Source organism: Crocodylus siamensis, chromosome 9, assembly GCF_052110815.1.
Source record: "Crocodylus siamensis isolate JL-2025a chromosome 9, ASM5211081v1, whole genome shotgun sequence".
NCBI classification, from domain to species: Eukaryota; Metazoa; Chordata; order Crocodylia; family Crocodylidae; genus Crocodylus; species Crocodylus siamensis.
The window spans coordinates 31257919-31274163 of NC_143403.1; the positions used below are offsets into that span (position 1 = coordinate 31257919).

Sequence of the window (16245 nt, forward strand, 5' to 3'; positions counted from 1 at the left end):
TCCTGATCAGATCTCATTGCTTCTTATGGGGCACTGAAACACTTGGTTCTTTTTCTAAACAATTTGATTGGTAAACTATGTATTCCCCTGTTAACAAAGGAAAAATCCTTGCAGAGCATCTAATGAAAGTCTTTGACAGGAGCATGGATGAATGACTCAGACAAAGACTAAAGGTACGTAAAATACTTTTTGTAATAATGATGGGCTTACTGAATGAAGAGGCCTGTTGATCCTTACTGTGGAAGGAAATGACCTTGTTATAAACAGAGAGGGAAGAGATGTTGCAGAAAAGATGTATGGATGGGCAGAAACATTAAGGTGGCTTAAAAATAAGCTGCAGTAGAAACCATTAATGGTGATAGCAGAGATGGGTGGGAAGACATAGAAGAGAAAGATGGGGGAAAGAATTTTCTATATAAGGTATGGTCACTTAAGTAATTGGGATCTACATTAAATGATGAAAGCAACTGTGAAGAGGAGATAAGAGAAAATGTTGACCTGTATATGCAGTTCTCATAACTTTAAAACTACAGTTCCAATGAATTTGCCACTACATTTTATAGGCTATTTATTTGTAGCATATACATAAGAAAATTTCTATTACAACTGTCTCCACACAGTCATTTTAGAAGGGTAGGAACGGTGTCTTCTAATTCCTAAAATGATAAAATATATTACAGAAAATAATCTTAAGAAATATAAAGCCCTGTTTCTCTGTACAAAAATTCTGCCTTACACATGATTTTCTCTCTCCTTTCAATAATTCTAAAATGTTGCTTAAAGGGGAGAAATGTTGAAATCAATATGTAAATATGCAAAGGTATGTCTACACGTGCTGTTAATGCTATAAAGGTTTACTGCGCAGTAAGCCTTCCCTGGGAGCATGTCTATATATGCTTCCTATTGGAAACAAATCCACAGGGTGAGCGGGGATTTCTTTGAGCAGACAGGGGCTGGCTGGGAGCTGTCTTGCTTCTGGATGGCCCAGGAAATCCTTGTCCAGCAGAGGGGGAAGATACCTAGTTGGAAGCTGTCCCAGAAGCGGGACAGCTTTTGGCCAGCCCCTGGCTGCACAGGGAAGTCCTGCTGGGCATTGGGCTTGTTTCCACATGCACGGGCCAGGGAGATACAAGGTGCATCACTGCTACTTGTTTCTGGGGAACCAAACATCTGTGCTCAACTAGATATAGCCATTGGGAGCAGAGCACATGTAGACATGCTTCAAGGGAAGGCTTACTGTGCTGTAGTTTAACGGCAATAAGCCTTTATAACATTCCTAGCATGTGTAAATGCTCTCACACACATACAAACTGAGATAAAGATGCTAAAATTGATGCGAGATGTTTTGCTGAGAGATAGATCAAAAAAGACATAAGAAAAATTGCTGGGGGGAGGAACATTGTTAAAAAAGCCAGAAAGCCAGACCAAGATAGATATGGTATATGCTCTGCACTGGACAAGTAAATACAGCGAGAGGAGACAGAGAGGAGAGGAGTCCAAAAGAAGATGAAAAGAGAAAGACTGAGGTGAAAATCCAAAAATGTAGTCAGGAAAGAATGAATGAACAGTTGATAGTGTAGCATGAAGCTCCAAAATAGGGTTCCTCAAAGTGAGGCTGAAATCACACATGAGGTCAGAAAGGGAACCAGTGTTATTAATTTTGAAGGCAAAGGAAGTTACAGCAACACTCAGCCATAAACACTGGGTAAAGGATAACCTTAAAAGGATCCCTGCTCAAAAGTACCTCCCCCTCACACAGCCTGTTCAGCACCAAGTAGACATTTATCTCCTACATCTCCTAATAACCACATAGTGTCTTGAAAGCACATTACAAAATATACCATTTATTTTATGCCCATTTTTATCCTAGGTGCACACACAGTGAAGATGGTGAAATATGAAGGAACAAAAATGACATAATTTAAAAACCAGCTGCATGGATATTAAGGGAATAGACCAACTGGGCATATCACTTCTAAGAAATTCTTTGCCATTGTAGGGGCTCAAGGCATTAGCAGTGTTCAGTCTCCTACCTTGTCCCTGATGAGGAGTGTTTGATGGCTTGTGAACTACAGCTGGCGTGGGTTGGGGACGGGGCAATACTTAAATGATTGCTCTTGGGGGCTCTTTTGGACTGAATATGTGTTACCTAGTCAAGTGCAATTGCAGGGACTGAACTGGTGGTCCCTTCTAGTCTATCGTCCTAAATGACTCATGCCAGTCTTTTTTCCTTTTCAGTCGGTGGTGCCCGGGAAGACTGTTCGCCCTAGCCTAGCGGCTGGGGGACAGGGACAGGGCGGGCAGCGCCGCCGGCCCGAGGGCAGGCTCAGCGCAGGGGCGGCCCGCGGCCGGCTCATGCGCACTGGCGGGGGGCATGACTCTGTGCACCGAGGCGGCGGCCGCAGCAGCGGCTGGGAAGGAAGCGGCGGCGGGCGCGGGCATGGCGCAGCGGGTCTTCATCCTGCCCAGGCAGCAATCCCTCTACCCGCCCAGCGTCCTCAACCCCTTCGTGCACCGGCAGCGTCTGAGTGCGGGAGACAAAGCGCGGGTAAGGTTGGCAGCCGCCGCGTGCGCGTCTCCAGGGATGGGGCGGGGGATCCCAGCAGTATCTGGGCCCCCGGTGAGGTCAGACTCGGCCCTTAGTGTGGGCCCCAGCTTGTCATTAGATCCCGTAGCAGCACCGGGGCTCTGCAGGAAGAGCCTTTTTCACAGCCAGAGGAAACTGCCCGTCTTTCCTGGGAAAGGAAACGGAGGGTGCGTTTCTGCTGCCAGCGCCGCATCCTTCCTCCTGCCCGGCGTCAGTGCAGCTCTTCCCGGCCAACGTGAACAGGGCACTTCTGAGTCAAAGCTGAGACGGGCAGAAACGGGTCATTGTCCTGCTCCTGCGGAGTGTTTCAGACCGGGCCATGTACCGATCCATCCTGCCATGGCGGCTACAGGTGCCTGACTGCACCGGCACAACCTGCTCCCTTGACTTCAGCTTGCAGCTCAGGGGAGTAAATTGTTGGCGTTCCTACGTGTTTGCAGTGTCAGGGCTAAGGTGATCTTTATAAAGCAGGAAAAATTTACTTACCCCACGACTTGAAGATTTTCAGCACCTTGGGATGCTGGGACATCAAGAAAAATGATACCTCGATTTCACAAGAACTCAAGTTAAACACTACCTTTTTAATTAATTCTTATTTATCTTTTTGAGACTTAACTATTTGGGGTTTTTTTGCTTCTTGCTTCCATTAGTTTGGACAATAGAGATGCCAGCTTCACTTTGTCACTAATGCATTTCATTTACTTACTCAACTGAAATAACAAAAATCCAGCGTAAGAAGGCTGGAAGCACTGCAGGTGGGTAGGGTAGATGGCAGACATTCCTTTCAATCATATCAAGGCCTTTTTTAAAAGAAGGCAAACTTTTTCTAAGCTTAGAGTTGAAAAAGAAATCTTATTTATAAATTCTAGACTATGAGCCAAATTTGTCTTGACCTTTTCTCAGTAATGATAATCAACACAGCATGAATTAACGAATTAATCAGCTCCTGTTTTCTGCTGATACTTTAATATTTGGGATTGGGGTGCAATTGAATTTGGAGAGGTTCTGTACCAAGTGCTATTAAATACTAAGTAACGAACAAACAGCATGGAGAAAATGAGAGACACTTGCATGATAACTTGGGATCTTATTTACTTTTTGTGCATTATTGATGATTTCAAATTCATCTTAAATACAAACAGAATCTGCCCACGTGGTCTGCAACATACCCTGGGCATCTTCTTAACAAGCAAGCTTTCTATGATAGCAGATTCTGATACAGGAGAAAATCCTACTGTTTTAAATCATGGTCTACTACAATCATCACTGCTCTCAGTTGAAAGATTTTTTGAGGGATTGTACACTGGCAGACTTTACGGCCATGGTCCTGCAAAAGGCAGCATATGGTGAGCCTGATGCTCACCTGCAGTCTGCCGGGCTTCGCGTGAATGCGTGATTCTGTTTTATATGCTGTCCCTGCCAAGAAAGAGATCAAAGCCAAAAGCCAGAGTCAGTGGAATTTGAGTCAGTCTATTTCTCAGGCAGATTGTTTCGGTCTTCTGCCATTATTCAGCAGTCTTCTCTGTTTGGATCATGAAGGAGACTAAAATGTTGTCATTTTAGCTTCGGATTTCTCTAGTTCCTTTTTAGTTGGATAGGATACTTCCCTATGCCTCTAAACTTGGGGGTGTGTTTTTTTTATCTTCCTGGTTTACAAAACTTATGATGAATTTCAATATTTTCTTGCAGTATTTAAGCCCAAAGGTTGTACCAGAATGCCAATACAGGGAACCAGAAAGTTGAAATAGACCAGTCTACTTTCATTTTTGGAGCTGTGACCTGCAAACATGTGACGTTTCTCTTACAGTTCCTGTACTGTTAGTGAAATAATTTTATTAAAAAGAATAGACTTTAATAATAAATAACTCATTAAAGAAAATGAATAGATATTTGCCTTGCATCCATCAATATATCCAGTCATACCTGGAGCAAATTGGCCTGGTCAAATGCCACAAAGAGAACAAACTTTAGATACTCAGTTGTCTCTGCCCTAACCATCAACTATTTTAGTTGTCTCTCTCACACACATGATGTTAGTAGTTAAGGAAATCATACTTATTTGTGATATTTTAATATAAAAACCTAGCATGTCTCCAGTTAATATGTCTGTGCATTATACAGACATAAGAGATGTGTTGTTAGGGCGGCTGTCATAAAGGATGTTTTGGTTTTCTGCTGCTCTCTCCTCTCTCCTCTATTGATATGAAAGTGGACTCCTTTACGTTCTCTATTTTTTCTCTTCAAGAACTTCAAGAGAAAAATAGAGGACCAGAAGGCGTCTGGTTTCGTATCAATAGAGGACAACTGGACTGTCCTCTATGATGGCCACCCTATGTTTTGTACTAAAGTAGTTCAGCACCTCAAGAGGATAGTAATTCCTATTCTGGTTCTAACTAGACTGCATTAGGCTGAAGTCTTACCGAGACAGTCTACCCCTGGTATCTTATAATCAAATATAACATGGAGATAATGAGTAAGGATGATAAAGGAAGTCAAAAATATTAAAATAATTTTAATTAACTAATATTCAAGCATTACATAACTGCTCCCAAAATCTTACTCAGTTGAATCACTGAACTGATGGAAATCGTTGCCTAAGCTTGCTGAAGTTCTAAATCAGCTTTTGACAACATCAACTCTTTCTGCAGATGGGGGTTATTCAGCACATCTAGTTCTGTTTACTCAAGGTTGAGATTCGAGTGCCAAAAAAGCTGAAAAACCTGTTTTCCTCTTCTGATCTATGAATACGAGTTGTGAAATGACAAGATCTATTAGTTTAAAAATATTTATAGGACATGGTGACCAGAAAAATGTGCTAACTGTTGAATAATCAAATCTGTTAGTAGTAAAATAACTGATTTACAAATTTTGATAAGGGAAAATTATGTACTCATCACCTTTTAAGTTATAAAGTCTATCTAATGAATGAAAACAAGTTTTAAAGCTATTTTTGCCAAAGTTTATTTTATTTCAATCTTCACTAAGATAAAGCTTGACATTAAATAAATGATTAATTTACTTTGGGTTTAAAAAAGGAAAATATGGTAAATGACACTTCTAAAATAAAAAAGTTGAGAATGGTAAGAATTTGAATAAATGAATATTTAGCTATAGTGTATGATAGCATATTCTTCAGGTTGAAAATACTGATGTGCAACTGCATGTAAATTTATGATAAATTTGTTTTAGTGGTTATTCGCCAAGGAGAATCACCTTTTCTTTATGAAAATGACTGAAAAGTACAAATGCAACTAATTTAAAATTGATCATTTGAATAAAGGTTTCCCACTTTTGGTGTAAAACATGATAAAAACAAATTGATGTAAGTTACTTGTATTTAAAGCAGTCCATCCTGACCGCACACAAGTTGATTGATATCTGTAGCTATATCTTTTTGTTTCTAGGAATTCTAACATGAGAAGTGCATCTTGAGGACATGATAGCATCCTAGATTAATTCAGAACGGGTGTTCCATGTATAAGTCTCTATCTTGGTTTACATAGTAGAGAATTAATTCAGTAAATCCAGAGCTAAAAGCTGCTGTCTATTGAGCTACAGACTAACAGACTCACCTGCTGTAAATTGGGCACAAATGGGAATGCAACAAACAAATGGGAATGCAACAAACAGTGACAGTGGGTCATGTGTCTATATAAGGGTTAGTGGGCATGTATATGTGTTCATTAACGTGCTTTTCCTAATGCACATTAAATTTATTACCTCTAATGTAATAAATTAAGTGGTGGTGGGGGTGCTTTAACTAAATCTCATTAGATGCACATTAGATAAACTGTAGTTAAAGTGCCCCTGCCACCATTTTTCAGCACAGAAACACTGATACATGAGATGCTCCAGGTGCTCTAATTAAAGTGCCTCTCCCCCACTTGTGGAGCATGTATATAAATGCCTAGTTCTGGGTCTTGGTAGTAATCAAGCTCTACTTGCACTTGGCTTGAATTACTGAAGGTAAAATTGAAAGTCTTGTGCATTTGTCTGTTGTAAAGATAAAAGAATGAAGTAGCAAAAAAAGAGACTTCAGAGACTTTTGGCTAAATATATTTTTAGGCACATGTGCAGGTTATACTGATGCCGGGTATGTGCTTTCTGGGTGACTGTATAACAAAGTTGAATCAATTTGTGCTATATCAGCTGCACTGTAGGATATGGAAGGACAGAAGACTTGAGGGCACAACATAGGTTAGGCACAATTAAGTGTAAAGGGAAAGAGAGAGATTTAAAGTTTCCTAGACCCCATATATACTGCTATGTATGAATATTGTATTATATGGTGTGTAGAATATCTTGTGTGCCTTTTGACTTGTCTTCAGCTAATAATATTTATTTACAGGCTAATCATTCACATGTTGAATGTCAGCCTGTAGAAGATAGAAGGTTTCCTTAGACCACATGTTTCTGACTTTAAATATAAAACCTTTTAATAAGGCTGTGGACCATGGTGTTCCTTCCTAGCTATAGCTTCATTATATTGAAATAACAGCCAAGTAATAAGGAATGTGTTCTTTGAGGAAACAATGACAATTTTTGGCCCCCAAATGCAAAGTTTTTCAGGCAGGAACTTTAATACTTGATTCACCACATCCATACAGGTGGCGAGGGCTCTTCCTGAGCATCTACAAAGGTAACTTGTTGTCATCCTTCATAGCTCTTCTTCAGACTTCTCACTGCTGTGAGGCTCACAAATTCTGTGCATTTTTATTGTGCTTCCTCTTGTGCTCTGGGGCACACATTCATACTGTGGCACAAGAGCTTTTGCGAGCTCGTTTGGCTAGGTGTCTGTGGTTCAGGAACTAGCACAACGCAACCACAATTCCTGACTACAGTCTATGATCTGCAAAAAAGGGTAAATATACTTTTCAATAGAGAGTGCTATAGAGGGTCTAGGACAATACTGAAGAAATGGTGACACAGGTGAGAGAGACACGAGGAAAATTATTGCCAATATAGTATATGGAGTAATGGATGAATGGTGCTTAAATCCTTTTTATATCCACAGTGCCCTGTAATTATTAGTTCATTTGAATGAGAGAAAAGATGCAATATAATATAATTTGTTGTTAATCAAGCGGTGCAGTTTGGAAACTACTTTCCAGAAGTTTTTTCTTGTTTGGACCCTTGCTTTTACTGAACAGCAAGTAGCCATTTGTAAAGATTAGGTTAGGTGGTCTGTCTCCAAGGGAGGAACACTGTTCTTTGCTACAGATTAAAAAAATTAAAAATAAAAAAGCTTACAGGATGGAGACAGTGCCGCATCCATTCTAGCATTAAATATATAAAAAAATTGCTTGGCCCCTATAAGGCACTTGCTGCAGTGTAACTTTCTAATTCTGTACAGCTTTTTAAAATGGAGGTAAGGGAGGTGTTCCCCAAAATGGATTCTAGTTAAAAGTTGAGGATCACTACAGCATTATTTCAAAACTCAAACCAATGAATTAAACCCATCTTGCATTGTGATTAGTTAGGTCAGTAGCTGATCAATTAATACCAGCAGCCTTTAGGATACTTCTTCAAGATTTTAGATGGGTTCACTGTGTAAATACAGCATGTCTTGTTAACAGCAACACAAAAATCATCCATTGCCAATAAAGGTACACCAATAGACTGAGGCCACTGATAAAAGAAAAATTAACATTATTGGCTATCGGACATTTTTGGTTAGTGTAGCGGATTAATGTACTGATACATATGCCTTCCAGGCAGGGCTCCCAGACACAATGTGCATGCTTGCAGCCACATGCATGCACCAGCCAGGAATGCAGACAGCATCTTGCAGGTAAGTCTGTAGAAGAAAAGGGGTGTGGGGGAGGGAAAGGGCGTGGGGGTGGGGAGAGATCAAGGTTCCCAAGGTGAGGGAGGGAGTGGGGCTGGGGCAGAGTGATGAATGGGATCCTGGGGGAATGGGATGGAGCCCATGGGCAATTTGTCCAGGGGATCAGCATCCTGGCACTTAAAAATGGCAGCAGGGGTGCTTGAACTAAAGATCATCAAAAGAGCTTTAATTCAAACTCTACCAACACCATTTTTAAGCACCAGGATGCTTTTAACCAGAGTGGGGCAGAGGCAGGCTTCCCACTGTGGGCTCAGGGCTTTTCACCCTGCTGCTTTTGCTCTGGGAGTTGCATCCTGGTTGTACAGTGCCTCTTGCATATGTAGCAGCTGGAGGCACTGCTTGCTGCTGCCACTGCCGCCATTTGATGAGCTTGATTTCAAGTGCCACCCTGCCATCTTTAAGTGCTGGGATGATGATCCCCTGGACTAGCTGCCTGCAGCTCCATTCCACTCCTTGCTCTGGACCTGGAGTCCCATTCACCACCCAGCCCCTACCCCTACCCCTACGCCCTGTCTCGCTGTGGGGACCTCAAGCTGTCCTTCCCCTCCACAGACTTACTTGCAAGGCACTGCTTTTCACACTGCTCAGCTGCATTCCTGTAAGGCAGTTACCAGATTGGTATTGGTTGATATGCCTGGTGAATAATCAGCGTCAGCCAAGGAAATCTTTATTGGTGCACCTCTAATTGCTAAGCACCTGGAGGAGAAGGTGACTAGGAATTAGGGTGGCCATCATAGAGGACATTCCTGTTTTCTGCTACTCTGTCCTCTATTGATATGAAACCTGACACCTTTTACATCCTCTTATTTTTCTCTTCAAGAGGAAAATAGAGGACATAAAGGCGTCCAGTTTCGTATCAATAGAGGACAACTGGACTGTCCTCTATGATGGCCACCTTATTAGGAATAGTCAGCATAGATTCACCAATGGAAAGTCATGCTTAACCAACTTGATTTCCTTCTGTTATGAGATGACTGGCTCTATGGATATGGAGAGAGTAGTGGACATAATATACCTTGACTTTAGCAAGGCTTTTGATATGGTCTCCCACGACATTCTTGTAAGTAAGCTAGGAAAGTACAGGTTGGATAGATGGACTGTAAGGTGGATAAAAAACTGGCTGGATTTTCAGGCTGAAAGGGTAGTAATCAATGGCTCAATGTCTAATTAGGAGCCAGTATTAAGTGGAAGGTGCCAGGGGTTGGTTCTAGGACTGGTTTTGTTCAATATCTTCATCAACAACCTGGAAGATGGGATGCAGTGCACCCTCAGCAAGTTTGTAGATGATATCAAGCTGGGGAGAATAGTAGATATGCTGGAGGGTAGGGCTAGGATTCAGAGAGACCTCAACGGATTGGAAGATTGAACCAAAAGAAATCTCATGGGATTCATGGGATTCTATCCTAAGTGCAAAATCATGCACTTAGGATAGAACAATCCTGTGTGCTGGTACAGATTGTGGGGGAGAGGTTGGGGGTAGCAACTCTGCAGAAAAGGACCTGGGGGTTACAATGGACAATAAGGTGAATATGAGCCAACTGTGTGCCCTTTTTACCAAGAAGGGTAATGGCATACTGGGCTGCATTAGTAGGAACGTTGGTAGCAGATTTAGGGAAGTGATTAGTCCCCTCTACTCAGCAGTGGCAAGGCCACATCTGGACCACTGTGTCCCCTCTATTTGGCACTGGTGAGGCCACATCTGGAGTATTGTGTTCAGTTTTGGGCCTCCTACTACAGAAAGAAAGGATGTAGACAAATTGGAGAGAGTCCAGAAGAAGGCAATGAAAAAGGTTAGGGGGCTGGGGCACATGATTTATGGGGAGAAGCTGAGGGAGATGGGCTTATTTAGTTAGTCTGGACAGGAGATAATTGAGAGGGAATATAATAGCAACCTTCAACTACCTGAAGGGGGCTTCCGAAGAGGATGCAGCTAAACTGTTCTCTGGTGGCACATGACAGAACAAGGAGCAATGGCTGCAGCAAGGGAAGTTTGGTTAGTTATTAGGAAAATCTTTTTAACTAGAAGAGTAATAAAACACTGGAACAGGTAGGTTACCCAGAGAGGTTGTGGAATCTCCGTTCTTGGAGGTTTTTAAGACCCAACTAGACAAAGCCCTGGCTGAGATTATCTAGTTGACAATGGTCCTGCGTTGAGCAGGGGATTGGATTAGATGACCTCCTGAGGTCCCTTCCAAACCTAATTTTCTATGATTCTGTGAAAAAGGATATTGTTATACTGTGATAAATTATTTGCAGTAGAGTTCACATAATTTGCCCTACCACTTAACATTTATTTTTTTCTGTTAATGTGTGACCACATCTAACCTTGCAAAGTACTATGTATGTGAGTGAGTGGGTGAGAGTTGATTTCCACTTCTCTCTCTCTCTCTCTCTTTCTCTCACACACACACTTTATTATGCTACTGGATGAATGGTTTTAGGACCATTTTTAAATGGGTGGAAGAGGCCATCTGTGTTTTTCTAGGATATTTATAATGTATTTTCTTAACAAGTTTGAGAGAGTTCAGGGCAGAGTCCAAGAAAAATTTGACAATGAGAAGTTAGTTTTGTGAGCATTGTGGTGTATAAATATTGAGTCTCCTTATTAACTGGTTTCCTGTGTATAATGACACGTTGTCCTCTCTTTTTTCAATAGCTCTTCCACTTCAGTTTATCTTAGTTGCTTGTACACTGAATTTTAGCATGTTGATGACAATTTTTTCAAACTTTAAGAAAAATGAAGTTGTTGTTCTGAAGAATTCAAAGATACTTGTGTGAGATTTTCAAAGATGATGAGACAATATTGATTGCATTGTCATCATTCTTAAGCCAAATTAATCTATGTTTTAATATTTTTAAGACTTTGCTTGTGAAAGATTCCAGAGTAACCCTAGGGACTGAAGACCTTTAGGAACAGATTATTTTCCATCTATTAGGTTCCGAAGTCCATTTAGACACCTAAGTCTGATTCTCTTCCACCCTGTTCACATCCCTGGAAATCATCAATGCATGTACTTCTGTAATACCCAGTCATCTTGTCATTAAGACTGAGGAAAAAAAATCAGGATCCATTGTTTTTCAGATATTAGAGCAGGGTGGAATGTAATTGCACTTAGGCACCTAAGTCCTTTACAAGCCTAATAGATGGAATAGAATTTGGTCCTTGTTTATACAACAGGTACAGTCTAGACATCACTAGTGAACAAGTCCTCTTGCACAGTGCCTCATCTCCAAGTTGGCAGGACCATCTTAAATGGAATCATGGCCTATTTGGTTCTTGGTGTCTCTGATTAGATTGAAACTGCAAAATAAACCTGTTCACAGCAAGGTTTGTGGTGTGGATATTTGCTCGCTAGAAAATAAAATAAATAGAAAATCATGGGGGCATTGACTGGTAGCAACCTTTTATTATTAGTCTTAGGCTGGGTATGATTTCTCCCCTAAAAGTGAGTGTCATGTGGCATTTCATTCCTATTAGGATCCAGGAATCTGAATTTTTAGTGCAGCACTTGTCCAAGCACTGAGTATGAAATGCTCCACAAGAAGGGGTGGGAAGTATTCCCTTCCATTTATGTAAGCACCATGTCTTGTTAGAAACCCATAATGCATTTCTGATTTTTCTTTTTTATTGCATAGTACTGACATTAGTAATTTAAAGTACACACTATATAATTGACAGATCAATTTTCAAAGGAATTCTGATACATTTTCGTCATGCTTTTTTTTTCTTTCTTTCTTTACAGATGATCTTTTTGGGAATTATTCTGCTACCACTGCGGATCATATGCATTGCGATAATTTTGCTTCTAACATGGCCTTTTGCAGCAATTGCAACTTATTCCCAGCCTCCAGGAGGGTCTGCACCACTTAAGGGATGGAAGAGGTAAAACATTACTATTAAGTTTCTGGTAAATTTTATCACAATATTCAAAAGCTTCTCCCTTTGGTAATTCTTCCATTCAGGACTGGAGTATTGTGTGTACTGTTTTGGGTACGGCACTTCAAGAAAGATGTAAAAAAATTGCGGGGATGGGGGATGAGTCTGATGGAGAGCATCAAAAATCAGAGGCCTAGGAAACATGACTTCAAAGGCATCTGACCATGTTGTCATGCCTCTTTTTCTAGGGGCTGCAGCTGCACAGATTAGCTTCTAGCTGTGACTGTGCCACTGCTTTTTTTCCCACCTCCCCCTACTCAACGCCTGGGACAACTGGCACTGTCACCTACCCTAGTTATGCTTCTGTAAGGAAAGGTTGAAAGCATTGGGATTGCAGAGTGTGCAGAAGGGAAGACAGAGGTGGGATTTGATACTGGTTTTCAATACCTGAAGGGTGTTTTTAAAGAGGAAGGTGATAAAATATCCTTTGTGGCTGCAAAGTACAGGCCAAGAAGTAATGGTCTTAAACTGCAGCAAGGGAAATTTAGTTTGGATATTGAAAATAATTTTTAACTGGTTAAACACAGGAGCAGGCTACCTAGAGAGACTGCAGGTTAGATTAAACACTTGGATGAGGTAGTTGAGACTGAGATCATCCTGCTTTGAGCAGGGTGTTGGATCTGATGACGTGCTGAGGTCTTTTCCAGCCCTATTTTTCTGTGATGCTTTGATGCTAACTCCAAACGTAAATAGTTTTGTTTCTCTTTTCCTTGCATTCTTTTTGAAAATTATCTTTAGTTATTTATAATATCAAAGAAATATTTCAAATGTATTGTGGGGAGCGTCTGCTTCACATGTTTGAAACAAAATTAATGAGATTTCTGCAGTCTTGCAAATATCAGAAACTTTATCTATGGGGACAGACCAAGTTGATGTGTCCTTTTAAACGTGATTCAACAAACACCTCGTTAAACTGGTTTAGTTAAGAAGATAACTACAGTAAAAGCTGTGTTAACCAGTATTCTAGTAGTTGGAATACTGTATTAACTAGAATTTCTGGCCAGCCATCAAGATGCCTGGAGGAGAAAGCTTGCACGTGGCAACTGCTACCACCACCTGCTCTGTGTGGCTGCCGCCACCTCCCCCACCCCCTCCCGCCCCACACGCAGCCACTGCTATCCTCCATTGCTCATGAAGAACAGTTCACAAATAGCCTTGAACTTCTGAGAATGATGGTGACAGAAATATATATATAAATATATATAAGTGCTGTGTTCATGTAACGCACACATCTTGAGAAGCAGGATTTAGTTGGTAATATTTGTTGTTACCACTACAACATTACTATAAAAATAGCTGTAGCAACTGGAGCAAGTTGAAGTTTGCAATTCCAAGCACTGTTTCATAGCTGTGTCCATTACAGTGAGAGATTCTTGGTTTAGTCCCTGGTCTTTCAGTCCTTGGATGCATTCCAGGTTCTTCCTCCTTCTGCAACTGAGTAACACTAGAGAGTGAAAACCAACAGGAAGTGAATTGCAGCAAGATCAGGAAATAGGTCAGAATTCCTGGGTAGAGGAACCTTATCTCTTTCCATCCTAACTGGGGGTTCTTTATTAAATCTGATTGTTTAAAAATATAGGATTGAAGTTGTTTTGGTGACTACTTTTGATTCAAACTGGAATTCATAATTACTGTTTACAGTACAAAAAGACACTAAAGTCTGTTTCTTTCTAACTCGTGCTGCTTATGTCAGGGTCCTCTACTGTACAACCAAAGAAACCCTTTTCTTATGATTTTATTTTAGTTTTAACAGTGTGAAGAAAACAATGTCCTTGGTGACTAAGGAAGGTAATGAACTTATATATGCTGTTGCTTTTTCCGTTTAAAGGAGAATGATTCAAATCGTCCTCAAGGGCCTAGGACGTTCCATGTTCTTTCTGATGGGCTTCCAAGTTACAGTGAAGGGGAAAGTAGCAAGTCCATTGGAGGCCCCCATCTTTGCTGTAGCTCCACACTCAAGCTTCTTTGATGGGATAGTCTGTGTCTTGGCTGGCTTGCCTTCAATGGTATCCAGACCTGAGAACCTGGCGGCCCCAATCTTTGGCAGTAAGTAAAGTGGTATCATTGACATGGGATACAATTATCAAAGTCCTTCCACTGAGGAGTTCAAGTTTCATTTTCAAAAGCGACTGAGGGCCAGGTTTTTAAGTATTTAAAGCAGCAGTTCTCAACCTTTTGCACCTTACATTCCACCAACCATTTTGTCAAAAAACCCTGGTCCCACCATGATAAAAATAAAACCCTGCTGTCTGAGAGATCAGTTGAGTCATCTATTTGAAGTGCAAACAACTTTGATTTTTTTTTAAATTGGGCAGTGAGTTGAAGTTCCACCTATACAACTTTTGAATGCGTTGAGAAATACTGATTTAAAGCACCTAAGTGTCAAGAGAGACCTTGTAGTATCTATTACAACTGCTAGACATGAAATTCCATTTGAAATCAGTATGAATTAGGCACCTGACTTGCTTATGCACTTTTAAAATCCCAGGAAGTACCTACTTAAGATACCTTTGAAAGGACACACTTATATGTGTTAGTGTTTTTGAAAGTCAATAGAACATAGGCTCCCATGTCAATAAGTGAATCTTGTAGCAAGTTATTCCCACTGAATCACTTTTAAACCAGAAGTAATGTCTTCATTTGAATACATGATCAATTCATCTCATAAGTGACATAACAAGTAAAAGTTCTGAATCAATTTGAAGCATCCGAATTGATTTGGAAAAGCTTCAGAAGAGGTTCGCAGCCATAGCTGGGGGGTTGGGGGACGTTACTTGGGAACGGGTAGTGGGGCACGGGATGTGGGCACAGCTGCTTGCCCAGCTGGGGTGGGGGTGGGATGTGAGTGCAGCTTGCTGTGGGTGGAAAGGGCAAGTGGCAGCAGGGCGTAGCCCCCACTCCCAGTGCTGCCATGCCCAAATCAGCACTGGGAGCAGGGGCTATACCCTGATGCCGCCCGGACCAGGCTGTGCTTGCATCTGCCACCTGGGTAAGCAGCAGCAGCAGCACAGAGCCCCCGCAGCTCTCCCCACCAGGGCAGAGGCAGACACAGCTGGAAGAGCCACAGAAGAAGCCCCCATGGCTGCCCTGCCCAGCCTCATCCCCTGTCCAGCCCAGCCTCCTGGCACAAAAAAAAAGGCAGCCCTGCATTCACTGGTTCTGGCATCAGTGATTGGGGGCCTCTGAGGGCTCATGACAAAGCCGCCCCCATGCAGCATGGGGCAGGGGTGAGGGATCGCCCCCCCCACCTGGCACCCATATGGCAGCTGTCACATTGCGCAGGTGCAGCACAGCTCAGCAGGGCACTGTGCATTGCCTGGGAGCTGAGGCAGCTCCACATGTCAGCTGGAGCACGACAGTACTCAGCCCCAGCTCCCAGACAATGCATGACACCCTGCCGAGCTGTGCTGCACCCGCACCATGGGGTAGCTGCTGTGTGAGTGCCGGGGGGTGGGTGATCCTCGCTTCCCCACTTTGCCCCACACTGCACAGAGGTGTTCTGCCATGAGTGCCCAGAGGCCCCAGTTGCCACTGCCAGAGCTGATGAGTGCATGGCTTTTCATTTTAATTGCCAGGATGCTGGTGCCAGGTGAGGAGGGAGATTGGAGAATGGGGGATATGTCAGGGGGCTCTGCCACATGGCTCCAGAACCCCCACAGCCACTGCTAATGCCAGTGAGTGCAGGTTTCTTTTTGTGTGTGGTTTTTTTTTTTTGATTCCCGGACAGCTGGGGCCAGGTACAGGGGCCAGACGGGAGGGGGAGGGTGATTGGGGAGTGGGGGCTGCATGGGGGGCTCTGCCATGAGTACCCAGAGCCCCCACAGTCCTTGTACAACTGGTAAGTGTGGAGCTTTTTTTTTTCTTAATTGCCAG

At 42.2% G+C, this 16245-nt stretch overlaps 1 protein-coding gene across 1 annotated transcript in view; it reads left to right on the top strand.

Annotated features, from left to right (window-relative positions):
• The first annotated feature begins 2359 nt into the window (after positions 1-2359).
• The window catches only part of LPCAT2 (lysophosphatidylcholine acyltransferase 2), a 48190-nt gene continuing 34304 nt past the window's right edge, over positions 2360-16245 (top strand). Inside the window, exons 1-3 of the mRNA XM_090062768.1 lie at positions 2360-2548; positions 12179-12318; positions 14201-14418. Of these exons, the coding sequence (XP_089918894.1) occupies positions 2375-2548; positions 12179-12318; positions 14201-14418 (532 nt within the window). The 5' untranslated portion in view covers positions 2360-2374. The remainder of the gene's footprint in view (positions 2549-12178; positions 12319-14200; positions 14419-16245) is intronic.